The sequence below is a fragment of the Podarcis cretensis genome (assembly GCF_951804945.1).
Source record: "Podarcis cretensis genome assembly, chromosome: 14".
NCBI classification, from domain to species: domain Eukaryota; kingdom Metazoa; phylum Chordata; class Lepidosauria; order Squamata; family Lacertidae; genus Podarcis; species Podarcis cretensis.
In genome coordinates this window covers 55,967,817-55,993,660 of record NC_137183.1, presented here as the reverse complement: position 1 = coordinate 55,993,660, position 25,844 = coordinate 55,967,817, and the positions used below count along the sequence as shown (strand labels likewise).

Sequence of the window (25,844 nt, the reverse complement as noted above, 5' to 3'; positions counted from 1 at the left end):
AGAGCACTTAGAAAAGGATGCTGTGATTACTAAGACCCAGCATGGCTTTCTCAAAACCTAGTCATGCCAGACAAATCTCATTTCTTTTTTTTAATAGAGTTACAAGCTTGGTAAATCAGGGAATGCTGTGGACGTAGCATATCTAGTCCCCCATAATATTCTTTCCTATAAGCTGGCAAAATATGGACTAGATGATGACTGACCAAACCCAAAGAGTGCCCATTAGTACATGTGAAAATGATCCAGGGGTCTTATTGGTCTGCAAACTTAACATGAGTCCACAGTGTGATGTAGCAGCAAAAAAAAGCGCTAATGCTTTTCTAGGTTGCATCAACAGAAGCGCACCATCCTGACCAAGGGAAATCATAGTCCCACTCAGACCACACCTGGAATACTGTGTCCAGTTCTGGGCACCACAGCTTAAGAAGGATGTTGACAAGCTGGAAGGTGTGCAAATGAGGGCAGCCAAGATGACTATGGGCCTGGAAACCAAGCCTTATGAGGAATGGAAGTTTAGCTTAGAAGAGAGGAGACTGAGAGAAGACATGATAGCCAACTTTTTTTAGTTTTTTGGAAATTCCCCCCAGACGTCAATTCCACCTTTGGAATCCCAGTAATGTCCACTAATGTAGCATCATTTCCTCTGGACTATTGCATGGCAAATGAGGAACAGGACTGAGTTCCTCGCTGCAATTCTGCCATTGCTCAAACTACCGTTAACATATTTTTCCAACACAACACCTAAAATTGCTGGATATATTTTCATAGGGGACATAATGTTTCCCAAAATAGTAAGAATGTTAATATAATCTGAACCCCAGCAATTTAAGCCTTTGAAGGCAATTAGAAGCCAGTGAAACTGAAGCAAATATCAGGCCACAGAATCTAATATTCTGTATCAGGCCACAGAATCTAATATCGCCACAATATTCTAGCAGTTGCATTTTCTTCCACATACTCTTCAGTGGCAGGCAGCCCCACATGGAGAGTGCTGCAGTGGCCCATTCTTCATGCAACTAAGGCAGATCTTGCCATATTTGTTATGTGAAACAAAATTGATTTTGTCAGACCTGGCCAGTGGCCAGAAGTAGCCTAAAGCAGGAGCACGCGTTGGGGAAATATCCTGGCTGTTTCATCATGTTGTGGCAAAGCCAGATAGACCAACAATGCATTGGGGAGATGATGATCTCTCCAACAACTGTAAACATTGCTGGAATAACAGCTTCTAAAAGGTGTTATAAAACCACACATGTTGTTCAAAACCAGGTTAGAAAACCATTCCAGCTTTGATCATTTCAACTTTGTATTGTATTTTATTTTCTGTTAGCCTTTTAATATTTTAGGCTGTTTCACCATTTCATTCTTCCATGATTTAAAACGAAAGAATTATAGAGTGAAAAACTCAGTTATTTCCTCATTTCTTCCATCTCCAGTTCCTTGTTTCTGGGTATAAAAAGCTTCATCTCCAAAAGGAGGTATTGACTGATACTTGCCTAACCCTATAGATCCTGTGCTCTTTTCCAATTATTTCCATTATCCTGCCGCTTCCATGTGGGGTGGGAGGGGGATGTGTAAGGAGGAAACATTTCTGCCAGTTTGAAATGGACACACACATTTGGGAATCTCACAGGCCAAGCTTCAAAATTATGTACCTTCAGGTTCATCTGCCATTCACAAAAGACTGAAACAAAACGGAGACTGTATCCAATGGAAACATGGCAAGATGCAACTTGAGGGGCTGTTTGGTCATCAGGATCCTAGTCGCAATAGTGCTGCTGTTTGTAATGTTTCCTTACACTGTCTGCAAGAATCAGCCCATCCGTTGCATCCTAGATGATGATCCTCTGCCTATACCTCACAAATTTTATCAGCCAGGTGACTTTGTCATTGGAGAGGTGGTTTCTCAGGTCTTCCTCTTTCATGACAGTCCCTCATTCACAGACGTGCCCACACAGATGTCCATTGGCGAACCTGCGTAAGGAATACTTCACACACACACCCTTTCTGCTGTTCCTTCAGATGTGACAGGATACTACAGTAATAAGATTTGTGTTTAAGTATGATGAAAGTATATTTCCAGCAGTCACTGGAAGTTGCCAGCTATTTTGTGTTCTTTATGTTGGTGGCTGTTGGGCACAATCCACTGGGATGTTCAGTGACACAAAACTCGGACTTTGTGGGGCTTTTACAGAACAATGTCACAGGGATTGTTCCCTTAGTGAGTCTTGGACATGTCATTCCCAGGCCTTCAGTACTTCATTGTCTCTCACCTTCTGCTTGTTCTCTCTCTTCTGTTCACATCTGTTTGCATATTTTAAAAATATTGTTTCACTTCATATTATTATATTGTACAATACGAAAGGTTTTATTATTGTGCTTTATTCTTACTGTTTTCATCCCAGTAAAATTTCCTGATTGAGTGCATGTCTCTTCACACAAAACACAGGTGGAGACACTGATCTGATGTGGACAGCACACTTTGCAAGGAAGATTAATCTGTGGGGCCAATCAGACAACATCCCATAGTATGCTGGGCTACATCCTGGCACCATAATGCAGGCTAGCCACCTCTGATCCAGATCTATTAGGTTCTTTACTCAGTCTTTTCATACAAGGGAATAAATGTTTTAAGAAATCTATTCTAAATATTTCATCTAAAAGGACCTGCTAATGGATTATATCTTGCAATAACTGTATTCTATATCCCAACATTTTCAGACTTTTTAAAGTTCCAGCTCAACCATGAGAGTAGCCAGAGGTGTAATGATGAAAGCAAGAAATGCCCTTTCCTTCGCCTCATGAAACAGACAGTAACTCTCATTCCAGGTCCGTTCCTAAGAACTACCAGCACATCTTGGCTTTGCTGTTTGCTGTCAAAGAGATCAATGAGAATCCCCAAATCCTACCCAACATCTCTTTGGGCTTCCACATCCTCAACAGCTACTATGTGGCAAGGAAGACATACAAAGCCAGCCTGAGCCTCCTTTCCACACAACACAGGTTTGTTCCCAACTACAAGTGTGATACTCAGAGTAAACTGATAGCTGTCATTGGTGGACTTGCTACTGAAACCTCTGCCAACATGGCTAGCATTTTTGCCACCTACAAGATCCCACAGGTGAGACATATTCATTGATGCATGGGCATTTTCCAACAATGGCTCATATCTTTACATTCTTTTAATCCATACAACACACCCTCCTTCCTTTCAGCTCACATATGGATCATTTACCCCAGTGCAGGATGACAAAACATTGTTTTCTTCCTTATATCAGATGGTCCCAAAGGAAGCCCACCAGTACATTGGGGTAGTCAGGCTCCTTCACCATTTCAGATGGACATGGATTGGGCTCTTTGCTGTGGATGATGACAATGGGGACAGGTTTTTGCACACAGTGGTTCCATTGCTTGATCAGAATGGCATCTGCTATGCCTTCATACTAAGAGCAGCAAAGAGGACATTTATGGAAGAGCTGATAAACATGGTATTAGCACAACTGGGAAAATACTCAATTCTTCAAGATAGAAAAGTCAGTGCATGTTTTGTATATGGAGAAGATCCATCCATGCCAGTTTTGAGAATGTTGTTGTTTTTCGCAACATTGTATGAATTGCCACCTGTGGGTAAAGTCTGGATTGTTACATCCCAATGGGATTTCTGTGCCTTCTCCATACAAAAGCTTTGGGATATTGAAAGCTTCCATGGTGCCCTATCCATCACGGTTCGCTCAAGGGAGCCACTTGGATTCCAAAGTCTTCTTGAGATCATTGAACCTTCTTGGGCAAAAGGAGATGGTTTCATTCAGAATTTCTGGGAGCAGTCATTCAGCTGCTCATTAAAAAAATCTGGTGGGAATGTGGAGGGAAAGAAAACCTGCACTGGCCAAGAGAAGCTGGAGAGTCTTCCTAGTACTCTTTTTGAAATGAGCATGTTTGGCCACAGCTACAATGTCTACAATGCTGCTTATGCTGTGGCACATGCTTTGCATGTCCTATGTGAATCCAGATGGAAACATAGCAGACTGCTAGAGGGAGTGAGACCAACAGACTGTAATGTGCAGTCTTGGCAGGTAGTTACACCTTTAATACAACACACACAGAGAGAAATATATCCAAAGCAGGAAGGTATGCCCTAAAAGATACTTAAGCTTATACCAAGAACAAACGTATTTGGTCTCTAAGGTGCTACTGGACAATTTTTTATATTATATATATATATATATATATATATATATATATATATATATATACATATATATATATATATATATTGACTGTGTCAGAGCAACCCAGCTACCTACCTGAATCTTTCCCCCCACAGATCCTCATTAGAACAACTTGTGACTTGTAACCTGAAACTAATTTTGCTTATTCCCTTCTCCTTTCCTATCCACTTTCATGATGTTCCATGTCTTTTTTTAATTGGAAGTCTGACGGCCATGATTTTCTGCTCTGGGTCCATTTTGTTTTGGCCGAGTATCACATTTTAAACTTAACAGATAAATAATATAACAAACTCATCAATAGCTGTATCAAATCCATGGTTCCCTTAACCAACTGCCTTCTTTCTGGGGCTCCCCTGTGGGGCTCTGAAGCCCACTTGGGTCACCCCTTGCCTGCAGAGCTGGCAGCCTCTCACCCTTTTTCGGAGTGTTTCCCTTGTGGAGTGTTTCCTCAACCCCCTCTCCCCTCTTCTTGGGAGTCCTCTGGGCAGCTGGTACTGGCATCCCTGGTCTCTGATCTGCCCCCACCCCCACCCCCCACCCCCACCCCCACCCCCACCCCCACCCCCACCCGAAAGAGAGGTGCGTCCCAGAGGGAACATTCACCTGCGGAGCTTGTAGCTGGGGCTGCTGCAATAAACAGCTGTGCAAGCCTTTGGGAGGCAGAGACATGAGAGGGCATCAGAGGAGGGAGGGAAGGAAGGAAGGAAGGAAGGAAGGAAGGAAGGAAGGAAGGAAGGAAGGAAGGAAGGAAGGGGAACAGAGGCCAGTGTTGCCCGTGTCACCCCTGACCATCATTCAACGCACCCCAGGGTGCCACAGCACATGGGTTGAAAACCACTGAGATAAACTATTTAGCTTTAGCTACAATATAGGGGGATATCCACATTCCTTTTGCTGCTGGCATCCGTGTGTCTTGAGAGAGAATGAAGTGTGTTTCCCCAGGTGAATTCAAACTCCTTCATTATTACTATGATGCCACAATGTGCTGATCTATGAAACTCTATTACTAAACCCGAAGCACTACAAAAAATGAATTTTATGTCTGGATTTCATTAACTTTTATATAATGCCTTCCAAAGCCTCAAAGATGCTTTATTGAAAAGTGGAGCAAAACTTTACATAGTGTTGCATGCCATTTGGTGTTGGTGTGTATCAGATATTAAAAGTACAATCCTCTGCATATCTGATCAGAAGTCAACCCCATGGAGTTCAATCAGATTTAATTCCAAGCAAATATGCTGAATCAGTGAAATTAGTCATGGATTCAAATACATTCTTGAGCCAGAACAATCCAGTCCTGGAAACAAAGACCTTTTAAAAGGATGACTGTAGAGGTTTCAATATGGCTACAAAAGCTGCGTGCCTGCCCCTCTATCTGCCAATCGGTTGCAAGAACCCATGGGGTCTGTGTCCCTTTGGAGAATAGAAGACACAGCAGACTGTCAGGCTTTGAGAAATATGCTTTATTCACCTCTTTACACCTTAAGTCTGCCTGGAGGGAGTCCAGATCTTAAGGCATAGTCATTCCAAGAGGGAGCAGCAAACCTGCCTGAGGTCAGCACCCTCCAAAGATGGATCTCAGCCTGTCTCCCTCCTTCTTCCTCCCAGAAACTTCTGTCTCTCTTCACACCCCAGGGCAGGGGAGAAGTCCTCTTGCACTGGCAATGACCATCAATGGGCCCTCAATGGCTCTCTATTGTTCCCTTGGCCAGGCTGGTTTGCAGAAGCCAGCCTAGGAATTCCCAGTCTGGCACAGCTCTGCAGTTGGTGTCTTAATCCATATCCCAATTAATCAAAATCCTAGCATTTATTCATTCCTATGGTTTAGGGGGAACCCCCTCCCCTGATCTATAACACCATTTTATCCTTACTAGGCTCCATTTTCTCTTTCACTTAAGCTCCATCGTTTTATAAGGAAGATCATGTTCAACAACAGTGTTGGAGAGAGCATACATTTTGATAAGCATAGAGAGCTACTTGCAGAGTTTGATGTCACAAACTGGGTCACCTTCTCCAATGGTTCTTTTGTTAGGCTCAAAGTTGGAAGACTGGACCCGCTGGCTCCACAGGGGAAAGAGTTAACCATTAATGAGGACCAAATAGTGTGGCATAGAAGCTTTAACCAGGTGAGATGAAGCTGCAGATGCTGGAACATGTGCGAGAATGGAAAACAGTTGCATATTTGTGAGTTCAGTTTTCTACCTGCCCTCAAGTGGTTAATTCTGCTGAGAAAGATCGTGTTTTCAAGCTACATTTCCCCCCATTCTTGGCAAAACAAACTGGGGGAAATGTTGCTCTGCATTTTCACTTGAAGTACACCACATTTCCTGGGTAGATCTGAGTAAACAACCTCCACAACACATTAAAAAAGTCCTGACCTCGCCAACAATTCAGTGTCTTTTTCATGAATTCATTTCTGGAAAAAATTAAGTCAGGGTTTCCTCTCTGAAGCAAATTTTCACCGAAGAAAAATATTCCCACGTTTAGGGTAGGGCAGGAGGATAAATGTAAACTTCTTGATGCTAATCTCGTTTGTTGCATTTCTGGACAGGTTGTGCCTCTTTCTGTGTGCAATGACAACTGCTATCCTGGTTACAGCAGGAAAAAGAAGGAGGGAGAGAAATTCTGCTGCTATGATTGTGCTCCATGTCCAGAAGGGATGGTCTCCATGCAGATGGGTAGGAAATGCAATAGATGCCAACTTGTTGGCGGTGAGGATTAGGCCTTGTTGAGTCTCTGTCTTATGAAGTTGCTTGATATGCAGAATGAACAGCTGAAGCTTTTTACAGAATGGGGAGAAGAAGTCATTACCTACCCATTTCCGCAAAAAAAAAAAAAAAATGTAGTTAGTGCCATAGCTAGACAGAGCACTGGACATGCCATGATACCTTCCTTTTCTACACTGGTTTGAGGGAATTCCCAGTTCTGCCACTTACTTCAATAGACCAGGTCCTGCAGTGCAGAATTGGCATCCAAGACAAAATAACATTACCCAAGGAGACTGGGCATTGAATCTGAAGTCCTAGTAAGACAAATCAGACTCATTCTTCAGTTCTGAGCATGCCCAGATATGTTTCTTTGGAAAGCCACCTACTCAGCTGCCAAGAAGGCCACATTCTGCTGAGAGCTAGACAGGGGGTTTGCCAGCTAGCTTCCTTTTTTAACTGTCCCCCGCCTTGTTGTTACTCATTTGACCAGTGAGGGATCTTTGGAGCAAGGAGACAGTAGATTGGCGGACAAAGAAAGTGAGAGTCAGTTTTATTTAGTTCTGTTACAATTGCTTTGTATTTGGGGAATGGAGCTTTGCTGGAAGGGGAAATAAATGGCAGGTGAAGTACCTATGTCTTCTTGTTGGAAAAGCTTTCTGTGCTTTCTTGTGTCCTCCCACCCAGTGGTCAAATCCTGTCCATGGGGGGTTGGGTTGATCACTATAGAATACAGTAGTACCTCCGGTTATGTAACCCTCTGTCCTCAGGTTGCAGAAACCTCTGGATCTGACCGGACCTCCGGAACAGATCCCATCCGCAACCAGAGGTACCACTGTACATGAATCAAAGTCTTGAAATATTTAAGCACCTTTCCTTTATTTTTCAGACATGGATACCTGTATCAAATGTAAAGAAGATCAGTATCCAAACTGCAACCAAAATCATTGCATTCCCAAGTTTTACACATACCTCTCCTACAAAGAACCTTTAGGAATAACCCTGACTCTGCTGGCTTTTTCTTTCTCTTCGATCACAACTTTAGTACTTGGGATTTTCATGAAGTACAAGGACACGCCGATAGTCAAAGCCAACAACCGGACCCTCACTTACATCCTCCTCATTTCCCTCCTGCTTTGCTTCCTCTGCTCCTTCCTCTTCATTGGACAGCCTGGAAAGGCAACCTGCCTTCTCCGACAAATGGCTTTTGGCATGATCTTCTCTCTGTCCCTTTCCTCTGTTTTGGCAAAAACCATCACGGTGGTTCTGGCATTCATGGCCACAAAACCAGGATCCAGAATGAGACAGTGGCTGCGGAAAGGACTGGCCAATTCCATTGTCCTTTCTGGCTCATTTATTCAAGTGGCCATTTGCATGGTTTGGCTGATTACTTCTCCTCCGTTCCCAGATAAGGACATGAACTCACTCAAAGAGGAAATCATTGTGCAATGTAATGAGGGGTCAGCTTCCATGTTTTACTGTGTCTTGGGATACATGGGTTTCCTGGCTATTGCCAGCTTAACTGTAGCTTACTTTGCCAGGAAGTTGCCTGGCACTTTCAATGAAGCCAAGTTCATCACTTTCAGCATGTTGGTGTTTTGCAGTGTTTGGTTGTCCTTTATTCCATCCTTCCTGAGCACCAAAGGGAAATACATGGTGGCTGTTGAGATCTTCTCCATCTTATGCTCCAGTGCTGGATTGCTGGGTTGCATTTTTTTCCCTAATTGCTACATCATTATCTTAAGACCTGAGCTGAACAATAAGGAACATTTAATAAAGAAAGAAAAGTAAACAATATAAGCTGGTCCCTGTATTCTGCTGTAATAAAATTCAATTTATCAGGAACATAATTACATCCTTAGACAAGTCAAATATCTAAATTTCTTCTTTGAAGGCATTTTGGTTTAAGTGATCCAGAATTAATTCTGATGTTGTTATGAGTGTTTTGTTCATATATAATATATTTTTAACACAAATTTAGATATTTGCCACACAATATTCATCAGAAGGAGATAAATGTGCTTTAGCAGTCAATCAGAGCAAACAGCAATTTGGGTTTTTTCTGGATTGACATTTGCTCTGATTTAGCACTAAAGAGTGGGTTTTCTCTGAGGAAGGAGTTGGGAAAGTGGAAAGACACTTGGACGCGTGCCTAGAAGTGTGGGTCAAGCAGAAAACATGGGGCAATGGCAACACACTGCTACCATCTAAAACCTATAGCAGTGGAATTGGCTTTACTTAATGTATTACATTGCATGTATTAAATGTCCCTCTCTCTCTTGGTCTCTCTTTTCTCTCTCCACATTTCTTTTCTTTTCTTTTGTCATTTTATTCCTTTATAAATGAAAATATTTCAATTAAATATCAATTAGATGATTAGAGCATGGTGCTGATAAAGGAAAGGTTGTAGGTTTAATCCCCATATGAGGTTTTGTTGTTTTATCACTTGTTCTTTGCCACCTTGGGCTCCCTTGGGAGGAAGGGTGGTATATTTATAATAACATAACATAAAACATAAGATAACACAATTCCAGTGGATTAAAAATATACATTTAAAATGTTTTATGTGTGATGTGAAAAATGAAAATTAATCAAAAACATTTTTTTAAAAATTCAAATTATGTGTCATGAAGTTTTTGTATACTCTTGATAATGACCTAAATGTGGAATCTTGGAGATGGCAACAATATTGGCCATAAAGGCAGAGGCTTCAGTCACATATCCTCCCAAGACACCAATTAATTGTTTCTGAGAAACACAGATGAAATTGGGGACAACCCTTTGCGATCTACAAAGCCGGTTCAGGGTGGCTTTATCTTTGCAATGTAACAGCCACTGATAATGTGGAATCCTATAGTGAAGTTTGGCAAGAGTTTGGGATTCTTCTCGATCTCCTTTACAGCAATTGTCAAGGCCAGAATGTGCTGGTGCATCTTTGAAATGGAACAGTAATGAGAAATGTCTTTATTGTCCTTTATTAGCTCACTACAGACTGTGTCCTTGTGCTGAACTTGATATCCACATTACATAATCAGGTGTACAATTAAGGATTTCTAAGTAACCACTTGAACTTATCAATGGGGGATGCATTGGGACACCTGATGTCAGTGATCATGGGCAGGAGGAGGACCTGCTTGAGGATCAGGCCATGTCATTTCTGAGGAGGCAGGTTGAGTTGATGTCTGAAGATTATTCCTGCCCCTGGGTCTGATCCTGGCAAGAAGGACACACATATCAACAAGGGTGTTCCTTAAAGTGTCACTCATGACTTGATCATGGATGGGGAAATTGACCTCTCAGGTGTAACATGAATGTGGTTGGACATGGCAGCTGGGCCTGTTCTTGCTACTGCTTGTCCAACAAGTTTCTCCTATGCATAAGGCTACCATAGGTCCAGATTTTCCTGGACATTACCAGGATTTCCAAGGCGGAAGTGATGTCTAGGGGGATCTTTTCTGGCATTTTCATAGAACAATTCGCTCAACAATTTTGGGATGTTCTGGTTTTTACTTGGAAGTTGGATAACCTTACCTATGCACAGCAACCTAGGTCATGTAGATGGGAAGCAGGGGTTGCAGTGATGTTTAATACGTCATTAGTTTTCACCAGGCATCCTATTAGGGAGACCCAGTTTTCTTAGTGCATGTTATGGAAGCTGGATAATAGAGGCAGTACTGGATTGCTACTTGTGTACCACCCTCACCACTGCACCAAGGATACACTGTGCAAGTGCTTCAGGTTGTGTCAGATGTTCTCCCAGAGACACCTAGCCTGGTGGTCCTAGGGGATTTTAACATCCATTCCGACACAGCCTTACAAGGGGCCGCTCAGGTCTTCAATGAAAGCATGGCCTCCATGGGGCTGTCCCTGAATCATTCTGACCCTACTCATAACCATGGACATGCCTTAGATCTGGCGTTTGCCTTTGTGGACGTGGGTGATCTGATATTAAGTTCTAGTAGAAAAGAAGTGTCACAGAGACACAGGTGGATTCTCTGCCCAGGGTGGCTGTTTACCTAACTCCATCTGGTACACCAGCTAAGACCCTATCATCTGTGCACTGTCCCGCCAGAGTGGTACATGCTTTGTTTATCTCCTTCTTGGACTACTGCAATGCACTCTATGTGACGCTACCTTTGAAGGTGACTCGGAAACTGCGACTAATCCAGAATGTGGTAGCCAGACTGGTGACTGGGACCATGTAACATTGGTCCTGAAAGATCTGGCACAATTCAAAGTTTTGGTGCTGACCTTTAAAGCCCTAAACAGCCTCAGCCCTGAGCATCTCCTTCGTTCAACCTGGACACTGAAGTCCAGTTCTGAGGGCCTTCTGGCAGTTCCCTCACTGCAAAAAATGACGTTAGGGAACCCGGCATAGGGCCTAATCCATACTGGTGCCTGCCCAGTGGAACGCCCTCCCTTCAGATGTCAAAGAAATAAACATTTATATGACCTTCCATAAACATCTGAAGGCAACCCTGAATCAGGAAGCTTTTAATGTTTGATGTATTGTGTATTCTCTTATATTCTGTTGGAAGCCACCCAGAGTGGCTTGGGGAACCCAGTCAGATGGGCTGGGTAAAAGTAATAAATTACTGTTATTATTATTGATAAGGGACTACAAACCAGAATTTGCAAAGAGTCGTGATGAGCCAAGATCCTTGTGATCCCCTCTTTGGCATACTTTCAGAACCAAACCCGTTTGTTTGCATGAAGTATGTGGGAATGCTCTGAATTAAAAGGGAAATTACAAGGGGAAAACTATAAAGAGTAATGAGGAGAAGACAGGAGTCTTTTTCACAGATGACTCATAAAACCAGGAAATTTGGGAACAGGTTTCAGCACAGTATGAGGTATTTAAACCAGCCAAGGCTATTTCTCTCCCAAGCCAGTAAAGGAGAAGCAGCATTCAACTTGTGAATTTCATGGGATACCATGGCACATTCAGATAGGCATTGATATGCACAATTTAGTCCTCATTGCTGGTTCAAATGAAACTCAAGTTAAGCTCTTAAGTCTGAGATATCAGCTCTGTCCTCATCTGATATGGATGCCTGTCCCTCATTGGACCAAATTTTGCCCATGTCTGCAATTGGCTCAGAAACTGTCTTAGATTCTGTGAACAAATGTCTTAACTCTAGAATGTGCTTTTGAGAAATATTATTTTGCAAAGGTTAATGTGTTAAAGCTTTACTTTACAGATGAAAGAAATTCTCATACAAATTTGAACCATTTCTACATTAATGTAATAACAATATTATTATTTTTTAAGTGCTTGAAGAACTGGTGTCAATCAAAGATGTAATGATCTCCATGGCCAATTTGCCATGTCTGGTGAACTATGTATTAATGAAGAATACAGTGGTACCCCGGGTTACAGACGCTTCAGGTTACAGACACTTCGGGTTACAGACTCCGCTAACCCAGAAATAGTACCTCGGGTTAAGAACTTTGCTTCAGGATGAGAACAGAAATTGTGTTCTGGCAGCACGGCGGCAGCGGGAGGCCCCATTAGCTAAAATGGTACCTCAGGTTAAGAACAGTTTCAGGTTAAGAACGGACCTACGGAATGAATTAAGTTCTTAACCCGAGGTACCTATGTACAGAGACATGCCACTTAAACAACAACAACAACTATGATCTCCTTATTAAATGTTCTTTGCTGTTCAGCTCAGGCCTCAGAATAATGATATAGCATTTGGGGAAGAAAATAGAACCCAGCAACCCAGCACCGGAGGACAAGATGGAGAAGATCTCCACAGCTACCATGTATTTTCCTTTCGAGCTCAGGTATGCTGGAACAAAGGACAGCCACACACTGCAAAACACCAACATGCTGAAGGTGATGAATTTGGCTTCATTGAAACTGTCAGGTAACTTCCTGGCAAAGAAAGCCACGGTGAAACTGGCAATGCCCAGGAAGCCCATGTATCCCAGGACAGAGTAGAACATGGAAGCGGAGCCCTCATTGCATTCCATGATGATCTCCCCAATCACAGAGTGCATGTCTGCATCGGGGAATGGAGGAAAATGAGCCAGCCAAACCATGCAAATGGCCCCTTCAGTCAATGAGCCAGAAAGAACAATACCATACGCCAGTCTTTTCCCCACCCATTTCCTCATCCTGGATCCTGGTTTGGTTGCTATGAATGCTAGAACCACAGTGATGGTTTTTGCCAAAACAGTGGAAACGGACAAGGAGAAAACAATGCCAAAAGCCATTTGTCGGAGAAGACAGGTTGCCTTTCCAGGCTGCCCAATGAAGAGCAAAGAGCAGAGGAAGCAAAGAAGGAGGGAGATGAGGAGAACGTAGGTGAGGGTCCGGTTGTTGGCTTTGACCATGGGAGTGTCGTGGTGCTTAATAACGACTGCAAGTATTAAAACTGTGATCACAGAGAACGAAACGGCCAACACGGTGAGAAAGATTCCTAAAGGTTCTTTGTAAGAGAGGTAGCTTAGAATCCGGGGAATGCATTGGTTTTTATCCTGGTTGGGATATTGGTCTTCTGGACATATGAAACAAACATCCATGTCTGAAAAAAGGATGGCACATAGAAATGTTTCAGCTGATTCAGGGAGTAACTGAATTTGAGCAGATTAGAAGCACCTATAAGCCAGGAAATATTTGATACAGAACTGACAACTCTCATTTATTTTCTATGTGTGTTTTGGCAAAATTTTCACCCAGCTTTAGGATTCTCCCTCCCTCCCAAAAGAGTGCTATGGGAAGATGGTATTTCACCAGATAATGGTCACATTTTTCATGCTGATTTTTCTTTACAAAAAAGGGGGGAGCGACAATTGCGTGAGGAAGAACCTGAGGCACGACCATTATGCGAGGAAACATTTTTTATTCATGAACAGACTTCTGTCCATGTTGCTCATGGCAGCTTCACCCCCCCCCCGCCGCCGCCCACTCCCCTTGTGTCTTTGGCTGGCACAGAGAAAGCACGCTGAGGATGTCCTGCCACTATTATGGGGTGACTTCAATTACCCGGATATTTGCTGGATGTCAAACTCAGCCAAGAGCATAAGGTCAAACAGCAGCTGTTGAGAATGAGACAAGGAAAAGACAACTTCGTTGTCCAGAAAGTGGGAGAAGCAACAAGAGGAACAGCCACATTAGATCTGGTCCTAACCAATGTTGATGACCTGGTTAGTGGGGTAGAAGTGGAAGGATCATTAGGCGCGAGTGATCATGCTCTTCTGAAGTTTACTATACAGCAGAAAGGAGCAGCCAAGCATACTAGGACTCAATTTCTTGACTTTAAGAAAGCCGACTTCATAAAACTTAGGGAAGTGCTGGGTGAGATCCCATGGACAGTAATACTAAAAGGAAAGGGAGTTCATGATGGCTGGGAGTTTGTTAAGAGGGAGATAGTAAAAGCACAACATCAGGCAATACCAATGAGACGGAAACATGGAAGGTGCCTAAAGAAGCCAGGGTGGCTATCTAAAGAACTTTTAACTGAGTTAAGATTAAAAAAGGATGTGTACAAAAAATGGAAAAGGGGGGAAACCACCAAAGAGGAATTCAAACAAATAGCCCGCACGTGTAGACACAAAGTCAGAAAAGCTAAAGCACAGAATGAACTCAGGCTTGCTAGAGAGGTTAAAAGCAACAAAAAATGCTTTTATGGGTATGTTCGTAGCAAAAGGAAGAACAAAGAAACCGTGGGGTCACTCAGAGGAGAAGATGGTGAAATGCAAACAGGGGACACAGAAAGGGCTGAACTCCTCAATGCCTTCTTTGCCTCAGTCTTCTCTGATAAAGAAAACAATGCCCGACCTGAAGAATTTGGAGCAAATGATTCAGCAGAGGAAACACAGCCCAGAATAACTAAGGAGATAGTACAAGAATACTTGGCTAGTTTAGATGTATTCAAGTCTCCAGGGCCAGATGAACTGCATCCAAGAGTATTAAAAGAACTGGCAGATGTGATCTCAGAGCCACTGGCAGTCATCTTTGAGAATTCCTGGAGAACAGGCGAAGTCCCGGCAGACTGGAGGAGGGCAAATGTTGTCCCTATTTTCAAAAGGGGGGAAAGAGAGGAACCAAATAATTACCGCCCAGTCAGTCTGACATCAATACCAGGGAAGATTCTGGAGCAGATCATTAAGCAAACAGTCTGTGAGCACCTAGAAAGGAATGCTGTGATCACCAATAGTCAGCATGGATTTCTGAAAAATAAGTCATGTCAGACTAACCTGATCTCGTTTTTTGACAGAATTACAAGCCTGGTAGATGAAGGGAATGCAGTGGATGTAGCCTACCTTGATTTCAGCAAGGCATTTGACAAGGTGCCCCATGATATTCTTGTAAAGAAGCTGGTTAAATGCGGACTTGACTATGCTACCACTCAGTGGATTTGTAACTGGCTGACTGACCGAACCCAAAGGGTGCTCATCAATGGTTCCTCTTCATCCTGGAGAAGAGTGACTAGTGGGGTGCCACAGGGTTCTGTCTTGGGCCCGGTCTTATTCAACATCTTTATCAATGACTTGGATGATGGACTCAAGGGCATCCTGATCAAATTTGCAGTTGACACCAAACTAGGAGGGGTGGCTAACACCCCAGAGGACAGGATCACACTTCAAAACAACCTTGACAGATTAGAGAACTGGGCCAAAACAAACAAGATGAATTTTAACAGGGAGAAATGTAAAGTATTGCACTTGGGCAAAAAAAATGAGAGGCACAAATACAAGATGGGTGACACCTGGCTTGAGAGCAGTACATGTGAAAAGGATCTAGGAGTCTTGGTTGGCCACAAACTTGACATGAGCCAACAGTGTGACGCGGCAGCTAAAAAAGCCAATGCAATTCTGGGCTGCATCAATAGGAGTATAGCATCTAGATCAAGGGAAGTAATAGTGCCACTGTATTCTGCTCTGGTCAGACCTCACCTGGAGTACTGTGTCCAGTTCTGGGCACCACAGTTCAAGAAGGACACTGACAAACTGGAACGTGTCCAGAGGAGGGCAACCAAAATGGTCCAAGGCCTGGAAACGATGCCTTATGAGGAACGGCTAAGGGAGCTGGGCATGTTTAGCCTGGAGAAGAGGAGGTTAAGGGGTGATATGATAGCCATGTTCAAATATATAAAAGGATGTCACATAGAGGAGGGAGAAAGGTTGTTTTCTGCTGCTCCAGAGAAGCGGACACGGAGCAATGGTTCCAAACTACAAGAAAGAAGATTCCACCTAAACATTAGGAAGAACTTCCTGACAGTAAGAGCTGTTCGACAGTGGAATTTGCTGCCAAGGAGTGTGGTGGAGTCTCCTTCTTTGGAGGTCTTTAAGCAGAGGCTTGACAACCATATGTCAGGAGTGCTCTGATGGTGTTCCCTGCTTGGCAGGGGGTTGGACTCGATGGCCCTTGTGGTCTCTTCCAACTCTATGATTCTATGATTCTATGATTCTCTGGAACTGATTTTAGATACCAAAGAAAGGGGGTGCGACTATTATGCAGTGGCGACCATTATGTGGTGAAATACTGTAATAATATTAAAAGGAGAAAGAGCACCATGTGTTTGTCCATTACAATTGCCTGGTATGCAAAATTAGAAAATTCAGCCTTTAGAGTTTTATATTCATGCTAACCAGTCTCTTCAGTGGAAAGTTTTTGTCCATCAGCCCCCTATTTCTGCCCCTCCACCAGCTTTGACTTTTCCTCCTCTCCACTTATTCCTGTCTTCTCTCCTTTCAGACTCCACCCACCCGCCTGAACTTAGGCTACTGGCCACTTGTATTAAAGTTCTAGAATAATGTGCATGCTGCAGTGAAAAACCAAAAGCTTTTCTATAAATGATAGGTATTATTATTTTGTTTTATTATTATTTTGTTTTATTATTTTCACATCTTAAAAAGTAAAGACATCACCTTGCCAACAAAGGTCCAGTAAAAGCTATGTTTTCCCCAGTAGTGATGTATGGAAGTGAGAGCTGGACCATCAAGAAGGCTGATCGCCAAAGAATTGATGCTTTTGAATTCTGGTGCTGGAGGAGACTCTTGAGAGTCCCATGGACTGCAAGAAGATCAAACCTCTCCATTCTGAAGGAAATCAGCCCTGAGTGCTCACTGGAAGGTCAGATCATGAAGTTGAGGCTCCAATACTTTGGCCACCTCATGAGAAGAGAAGACTCCCTGGAAAAGACCCTGATGTTGGGAAAGATGGAGGGCACAAGGAGAAGGGGATGACAGAGGACGAGATGGTTGGACAGTGTTCTTGAAGCTACAAACATGAGCCTGACCAAACTGCGGGAGGCGGTGGGAGACAGGAGTGCCTGGCGTGCTCTGGTCCAGGGGGTCATGAAGAGTCTGACACGACTAAACGACTAAACAACAACAACAACATTTTTATTTTGTATGTTATGAAAATACTAGATGGGGACTAGGAACATAGGAACCCATGCTATACTGAGTCACATCCTTAGCATTGCTTACTGTATCTAAAGTCGAAGATTACATTTGTTCCTACTGAAATTCATTTTGTTACTTTTTGCCCAGTTTTGCAGTCTCTCTCTCTTTAAACCCTTTAGCAACTACTTACTCTGCAGAAAATGTCTACACGGTGATGTCAGCCTCCAGATGGTGCAAAAGCTCTCACCTGCTCATTCTGCCAATCAGAAAATTCCCAAAGACAGTGCTTAGACCAGAGCTAGTTGTTCACTGACTGTGGCTCCTACCTTTCTGGTTAGAGATCATCCCTTCTGGACATGGAGCACAATTATAGCAGCAAAATTTCTCTCCCTCTTTCTTTTTCCTGCTGTAACCAGGATAGCAGTTGTCATTGCACACAGAAAGAGGCACAACCTGTCCAGAAATGTGACCAGTAAGATAAGCATAATTTCCCTCACTCATGCCCTGAGCTTGGAAACATTTTCTTAGGGGACAAAGTGGGTTCAGGAAGGAGTCAGTTCATGAAATAATTGGCACATTGTGGCATTTAATCCAGCTTATTTCAGAAGTTATCTCTTAAGAGTTAAAAAAGATGGCATTTTTCAAGGATGAATGTATGAAATCAAATGTCTGCAAACGTAATGCTACCCAGGAGAATTGAACAAGCAGAACTCTGCACTGGGAAAATAGGAACTATTCCATTCATTTTATTCATTCCTGCAGCTGGAGTTCTGTCTCACCTGGTTGAAGCTTCTATGCCACACAAGTTGGTCAACATTAATAGTTAACTCTTTGCCTGCCGGAGCCTGAGGATCCAGTCTTCCAACTTTGACTCTGTCAAATGATCCATTAGGGAGAGTCACCCAATTGGTAACATCAAAATCTACAATTAGTTCTTGATTTGTATCAAAATATACACTCTCTCCAACACTGTTGTTGAACATGGTGTTCTTTAGAAAGCCATGGAGCTTTGGTGAAAGAAACAATGAAACACGGTGAGAATGTGAGTTACTGAGTTCTATGCTTCTCTAAAGATGGAGCGGACTTGTGTCAGATGGTATCAGATGAAGCTATTCTCCCCAGTACCAGGTATTCCCCCGCAGTCTGTAATATTGTCTCTTTCCCCCTCAATATTTAATTTAAAGCTCTCCTCATCAAGTTCATGAGACTCTTAGCAAACACATTCTGGCCAACTGCTGTGAGGTGCAATCAATCTCTTGCCAGATGTCCTTCCTCAAGGAAGTGGAGGCCAGGTCCAAGAAGCCAAATCTTTCCTGATAACACCACCTGTCCAGCCAGTGGTTTATTTCCAGTATTTCCCCCTCTTTTCCTGGGCCACAACCTTCAACAGGAAGGAGTGATGAAAAAACCACCTGTGCCTCTAAGCCCTTCAACTTCTTACCCTGAGTCTCCTAGTTCCTTGCTATATATTGAAGGCTGTCTCTGGCAGTACTGCTTGTACCATAGGGGCCAACTCCTAGGGGCCGAGGTCCCTTCAGTCCCCGAATAAAATATTTAAGGGGGTCAGACTTCTCAAAGTTGATGGGCATTGCATGTCAACTGGTGTGCATGTGCCACATCTTGTGATCAGTTATGTGGGGCTGGGCTTACCTGCCCCCCTAATATTGTATTCAAGTTGCCCCCCTGGTTTTTACCCCGTGAATCAGAAGGAAGGGGAGTGTGGTCTGTCTTTGTAAGGTGTGGCAACTTCTCTGTCACGTCATGCATCTTTGCACCTAAGAGACAGCGCACTTTGTGGGACTTCCTGTTATCTCTCTATACTGCTGCTTTTGTCCCCGTCAGTAGGGGGTCCCCTGCTACCCCCCCCCATGTCTCTTTCTCCTCTGTACACCATAGGAGCCAACTCTAATGCAAGAGGCAGGACACCCTACAAGTGGGGAACCTTCTGCTTCCCCGACATTGGAGAACCCTGCTTCTCCTGAGTAGAGCTATTGGCAACCTCCCATGGCTGCTGGGATGCTCCCTTTGTCACACTGACATGACCTCACATTCTTCCAGGGATTCGCCTCCTGCACTGGGTGATCTTTCTCCTCCCGAGGGGCACCCCCAGGACAGTCCGCTCTGTTTTATCAATGAATTCCTCATTTTGCCTGATGACTTGAAGTGTGGATATGTGAGCCTCAAGCTATCGTACCTTCCCTTACAGGAAGGAAAGCAGCCTGCACTTGCTTCAGGTGTAGTTTTGCACATTTTCAGGCAGGAAGGCAAACATGGCACAGGGACTGCAGGTCATTGCAACCTCCATGTCTCTTGGTTCTAAGCACATGGTGAGACAAGCCTCCCCTCAAACTCTCTTGCTAAATGCCCTCACAAATGCCCCTGGTTACAAATTCACAAACTCCCAGAGTCTGCAAGCAGCTAAGGAGAACTGCTGCTGGCAGAGAACTCCTTGCCCACTTCTTCATGCAGCCCGGCTTCCTCTCAGATCATGTGCTTTAGCAGAGCATGCAGCCAAGCACACCAAGAGCCACAAACCAGTTCACAATAGAGCCTCCAAACAGCTCAGACAAGAAACCAGCCTGAATCCTAAAGAAACAGGCTCACCCTCCTCTTTACAAGCTCCTGGTCATGTTTATATGGCAGTAAGTCTCATTCCATGAACTTCTGATGAGACGCACATAGGACTCCCCTCAAAAAGCAAAATTAAACACTTGGATGGGTGCCCTTAAATCTTTGCATCTACTTTAAAATTAAGCACATTTGGGTTTGGGTTGTTGTTGTTGTTGTTTGATAAGGTTTTATTATTTTTACCTTAGATGTTTAGCTCACTTTTCCCTTATAGGAGGATTATTTGACTGTATTGCATCCTTCCTAACCTGCTAAAGGAATGATCTGCCAACTCTGTACATGTGGAATATTTTCTGTAGATACTCAACTGTTGCCTAATATAATGGTGGCCCCCAGTCAGGGCCTAAGGAGGAATCCATCTTTTTAATGGGCACATAGATTCAGAATACCACAGGTACCTGGGAACTGGGGGAAATCGGTTGTTGTTCATTCCAATTATTTTCTGCAAATATAGTCATTTCCCCACCCCCACTCCAACCACCAAAAGGAAACACCCAGATTCCATTTGGGTGTTGCTGCTGCACATGGTGAGACAAGCCTGCTTGCGTGAGTGTTGGGAGGACCGCTCCCTCTCCTGCCAACTCCATCCGGCCTAGGGGGCGGGGCCTGCACTACCACTACAGTTTAGAGGCCTGAGCAGCTACCGGCAGCAATGGACAAAATGGTTTTAAATGTTTTAATCGCTTTTGATTTGCAGCACTTTAAATGGTGGTTGTTGTTTTTTATAATATTATATTATTTCATTATTTTATTTTTGCTTGGGGTGGGATAAGCACTGAGTCAGCACTATTGTTCCTTGCTTTGTTTGTTTTGTTTTGTTCTGTTTTGTTTTATTATTATTATTATTCTGTTAAATTATTATTTAGTTTGTATTTTGCCTTTTAAGGGGGAGGGTCATGGCTGCCTGGGAGTGGGCCTCAGCCAATAGATTGGGTGGGGCAGGTTCCACAGGGGGAGATGTATTGGGACACCCGATCTCAGTGATCACGGGCAGGAGGAGGAGTTATGCTAAGACCAGACCATGTCATTACCGAGGAGGCAGGTTTAGTCGTTGTTTGAGGACTATCCCTGCCTCCGGGTCTGGTCCTGACCGGAAGGATACAGTAATCAGCAAGGGAAACCCACATGACCTGAAAGTGTTGCTGTGCAATGCCAGGTCAATGATGAATAAAACCACTGCCATCCACGACCTGATTGTGGATGGAGGATTTGACCTGGCATCTGTGACAGAGACCTGGTTGGATGAGGCAGATGGGCCTGTCCTTGCCGCTGCCTGCCCACCAGGTTTCTCTTACGCACAGCAACCCAGGTCATGTGGGCGGGGAGGGGGGGTTGCAGTGATTTTTAGGAAGTCATTAGTCTGCACCAGGCGTCCTATTGGGAAGACCCAGTTTTCTGAGTGCATGTTCTGGAAGTTGGGCAATAGGGGCAGTACAGGATTCCTACTGGTGTACCGACCTCCCCGCTGCACCAAGGATTCCCTGCCCGAGCTGCTTCAGGTCGTGGCGAATATGCTCCTGGAGACACCTAGCTTGGTTGTCCTGGGGGATTTTAACATCCATGCCGACACGACCTTACAAGGGGCAGCTCGGGACTTCGTGGAAAGCATGGCCTCCATGGGGCTGTCCCTGAATAAGTCTGGCCCAACTCATAGCCACGGACATGCCTTAGACTTGGTGTTTACCTCTACGGATGTTGGTGATCTGACATTAACTAAAAGCGAAACAAAAGAAGTGCCATGGTCAGATCACTTCCTGGTGCAACTGGACTTCTCCGCAACCCTTCCCCTCCGCAGGGAGGTGGGACCGATTCGGATGGTCCGCCCCCGCCACTTAATGGATCCAATTGGCTTCCAGAGAGTGGTAGGGGATGCTTTATCCCAAGTTGATGGCCTTTCAGCTGATTCCCTGGTGGCACGCTGGAATGCGGAGTTAACCAGGGCTATTGACTGTCTGGCTCCGAAGCGCCCTCTCCGATTGCATGGAGCCCGGACAGCCCCGTGGTTTTCCCCGGAGCTGAGGGTGATGAAACAATCGTTGAGACGGCTAGAGCGCCGGTGGCGGAAAACTCATTCTGAATCAGACCGGACACGGGTTAGAGCTCAACGTCGAGCCTACCAAGTGGCAATGGCGACGGCGAAGAGGGCCTTCTTCGCCGCCTCCATTGCATCTGCAGAAAACAGCAGCAGGAGACTTTTTCAGGTGGTTCGCAGTTTATCGGAACCACCTGTACCACCGGGGCCTGGTAGGGACCCCAAGATCTCCTGCAATGCTTTTGCAAAGTTTTTTGCAGATAAAATCGCTCAGACTCAGAAGGAGGTAGACTCCACAGTGGGAGCAGGGCCAGGGCGGGAGAGTGCTAGAGTTCTGTCTGGTCCTGTTATATGGGATCAATTCCAATCTGTTACCTCCGAGGATGAGGACAGGCTGCTTGGACGAGTGAAACCGACCACCTGTCTCCTTGATCCTTGCCCATCCTGGCTGATAAAAGCGAGCCGGGAAGGGCTGGGCGATGGGCTTTGCGGGGTGGTGAATGCTTCCCTCTGTGAGGGAGCCTTCCCAGACCCGCTGAAAGAGGTGGTCATTAAACCGCTTCTTAAAAAAACATCTTTAGACCCGGCCAATTTGGCCAACTACCGCCCAGTCTCAAATCTGCCATTCTTGGGCAAGGTGATTGAGCGGGTGGTTGCTGAACAACTCCAAGCACGCCTGGAGGAAACGGACCATTTGGATCCCTTCCAATCGGGATTCAGGCCTCACCATGGGACTGAAACTGCCTTGGTCGCGCTGGTTGATGATCTCCGGCGGGCTAGGGACAAAGGTGAGAGCTGTTTCCTAGTTCTGCTGGATCTCTCAGCGGCCTTTGACACCATCGACCATAACATCCTTCTGGACCGTCTAGAGGGGCTGGGAGCTGGGGGCACTGTTATACAGTGGTTTCGCTCCTTCCTCCTGGGCCGTGTTCAGAAAGTGGTGGTGGGGGATGAGTGTTCAGACCCTTGGGCCCTCACTTGTGGGGTACCTCAGGGTTCCGTCCTCTCCCCCATGCTTTTTAACATCTATATGAAGCCGCTGGGAGAGATCATCAGGGGGTTTGGACTGGGTGTTCATCAGTATGCAGATGACACCCAGCTCTACCTCTCCTTTAAATCAGAACCAGTGAAGGCGGTGAAGGTCCTGTGTGAGTGCCTGGAGGCGGTTGGAGGTTGGATGGCGGCTAACAGATTGAGGTTGAATCCTGACAAGACAGAAGTACTGTTTTTGGGGGACAGGAGGCGGGCAGGTGTGGAGGATTCCCTGGTCCTGAATGGGGTAACTGTGCCCCTGAAGGACCAGATGCGCAGCCTGGGAGTCATTTTGGACTCACAGCTGTCCATGGAGGCGCAGGTTAACTCTGTGTCCAGGGCAGCTGTCTACCAGCTCCACCTGGTACGCAGGCTAAGACCCTACCTCCCCGCGGACTGTCTCGCCAGAGTGGTGCATGCTCTGGTTATCTCACGCTTGGACTACTGCAACGCGCTCTACGTGGGGCTACCTTTGAAGGTGACCCGGAAACTGCAATTAATCCAGAATGCGGCAGCTAGACTGGTGACTGGGAGTGGCCGCTGGGACCACATAACACCGGTTCTGAGAGATCTGCACTGGCTCCCAGTACGTTTCCGAGCACGATTCAAAGTGTTGGTGCTGACCTTTAAAGCCCTAAACGGCCTCGGTCCTGTATACCTGAAGGAGCATCTCCACCCCCATCGTTCAGCCCGGACACTGAGATCCAGCGCCGAGGGCCTTCTGGCGGTTCCCTCATTGCGAGAAGTGAGGCTACAGGGAACCAGACAGAGGGCCTTCTCGGTAGTGGCACCCACCCTGTGGAACGCCCTCCCACCAGATGTCAAAGAGATAAAGAATTACCTGACATTCAGAAGACATCTTAAGGCAGCCCTGTTCAGGGAAGTTTTTAATATGTAATGCTGTACTGTTTTTAACACTGATTGGGAGCCGCCCAGAGTGGCTGGGGAAACTCAGCCAGATGGGCGGGGTATAAATAATAAATTATTATTATTATTATTAAAATACATGAGAAATTGCGTTCATCAGTTCAGTACAGCCTGAGTGCAATATGTTTTGTTTTATGACACAGTTGCTAGATCTCAGCAAAGAGGTGGAATTACCTGCCATGGCTGTATATTGTGAAATGCCGCCCTCTCTCCTTTTACTAATAGTTCATATTTGGATGTGAACATATACGTGGCATGCAGAGCATGCGCCACAGCATAAGCAGCATTGTAGATATTGTAGCTGTGGCCGGTCATACGCATTTCAAAGAAAGTCTGAAGAAGGCTCTCCAACTTCTCTTGGCCTGTGCAGGTCTCCATGCTTTCCACATTCCCAGTGGAATCTCTTAATGAGCAGCTGAATGCCTGCTCCCAGAAATTCTGAATGAAACCATCTCCTTTTGCCCAAAAGGGTTTTATGCTCTCAACAAATGTTTGGAATCCAGGGGGCTCCTTTGAATGAACTGTGAAGGATAGGGCACCATGAAAGCTTTCTATATCCCAAAGCCTTTGAATTGATACTGAATCGAAATCCCATTGGGATGTAACAATCCAGGCTTTACCCACAGGTGGCAATGTATACATTGTTGCAAAAAACAGTAAGATTCTTAAAACTTGGAGGGAGGGGATTTCTCCATATACAACGCATGCATTGGTTTTTCCATCCGTTAAAACTTGATATTTGTCCAGCTGTCTTAAAACCATGTCTATCAGCTCTTCCATATAAGTCCTCTTTGCTGTTCTAAATATGAAGGCACAACAGATGCCATTTTGGGATAACATTGATTCCATTGTTTGCAAAAACTGATCCCCATTGTCATCATCCACAGCAACAAGCCCAATCCATGTCCATCTGAAATGGCGAAGTAATCGGACAAGCCCCTTGTACTGATGGGCTTCATGTGGAACCATCTTGTACAAGGAAGAGAACAGGACTTTGTCATCCTGCACTGGGGAAATTGACCCATAGGTAAGCTGAAAAGAAATATATAACAATTCATCGCATGGACTATAGAGCATTACAATATCAGCCATCCTTCTAAAATGTCCATATCTCCATGCTTGGGTCTCACCTGTGGCATCTTGTAGATGGCAGAAATGGTGGCCACATTGGCAGAAGTTTCAGAAGCCAGCGCCCCAATGAGAGCAATGAGGTTGCTCCAGGCATCACACTGGAAGTTGGGAACAAGCCTATACTGTCTGGTAAGCAGGTTCAAGGTGGCCTTATAAGTCATTCTTGCCACATAGTAGCTGTTGAGAATGTGGAATCCCAAGGATATATTTGGGAGGATTTGGGGGTTCTCATTAATCTCTCTGATGGCAAAAACCAAGGCCAGAATATGCTGGTAGTTCTTTGGCACAGAACTGCAATGGGAATGGTTGACTATTAACCAAAGAAAATAGTGCCGGCATTTATTTCTCAGGTAATTGTAAAGAGAGTTACTGGCTATTTAATCAAACAAGCAAAAAAGGATTTCTCCTTTCATGGTCACACTTCTGTCTACTTTGACGATTATGGCAGAACCTAATGCAAAAACAGAATAAGAAACGGATGCATGTGCTCCTTTTGGAGGGCACTAGCAGGAGCAAATGTGTTGGCTCCACTTCCCTCCATGCCCTCACCTGCACCTTGAGTTGGAACCATCTGTATTCATGAATGCTTTCCCTGTTAGCAACCCCCTTCACTGCTTTTCCTGAGCAGAGCAATGAGCAAGCTCCCATGACTGCTGGAATTCCACCTTCCTCTGCTGTTGCTCTGCTGAATGATCTGAACTTGTCATAATACTGAAAGGAAAGGGAAAGAGTCTTCCTTACACTGGTTTGCCAATCAATGTCTGGGTGGGCCGTTCCATGAAAGAGGGACTGCGGTGAAAA

The 25,844-nt window shown here is 44.7% G+C and overlaps 2 protein-coding genes across 2 annotated transcripts; one reads left to right on the top strand and one right to left on the bottom strand.

The window, feature by feature from the left end:
• The first annotated feature begins 1,672 nt into the window (after positions 1-1,672).
• On the top strand, positions 1,673-8,924 carry LOC307202749 (vomeronasal type-2 receptor 26-like). The gene is made up of 5 exons (XM_079952953.1): positions 1,673-1,975; positions 2,827-3,000; positions 6,259-6,352; positions 6,778-6,904; positions 7,821-8,924. Exons 1-5 carry the CDS (start codon positions 1,716-1,718, stop codon positions 8,720-8,722), a joined length of 1,557 nt encoding a protein of 518 aa, XP_079809079.1. The 5' UTR covers positions 1,673-1,715; the 3' UTR covers positions 8,723-8,924.
• A 3,641-nt stretch (positions 8,925-12,565) lies between these two features.
• LOC307202695 (vomeronasal type-2 receptor 26-like) lies at positions 12,566-25,204 on the bottom strand (the record flags this gene model as incomplete). Its single annotated transcript, XM_079952860.1, has 5 exons — positions 12,566-13,464; positions 17,620-17,746; positions 18,073-18,300; positions 24,087-24,944; positions 25,043-25,204. The coding sequence occupies 5 exons, from the start codon at positions 25,202-25,204 to the stop codon at positions 12,566-12,568; spliced, it is 2,274 nt and encodes a 757-aa protein (XP_079808986.1).
• Between the last annotated feature and the right edge of the window lie 640 nt (positions 25,205-25,844).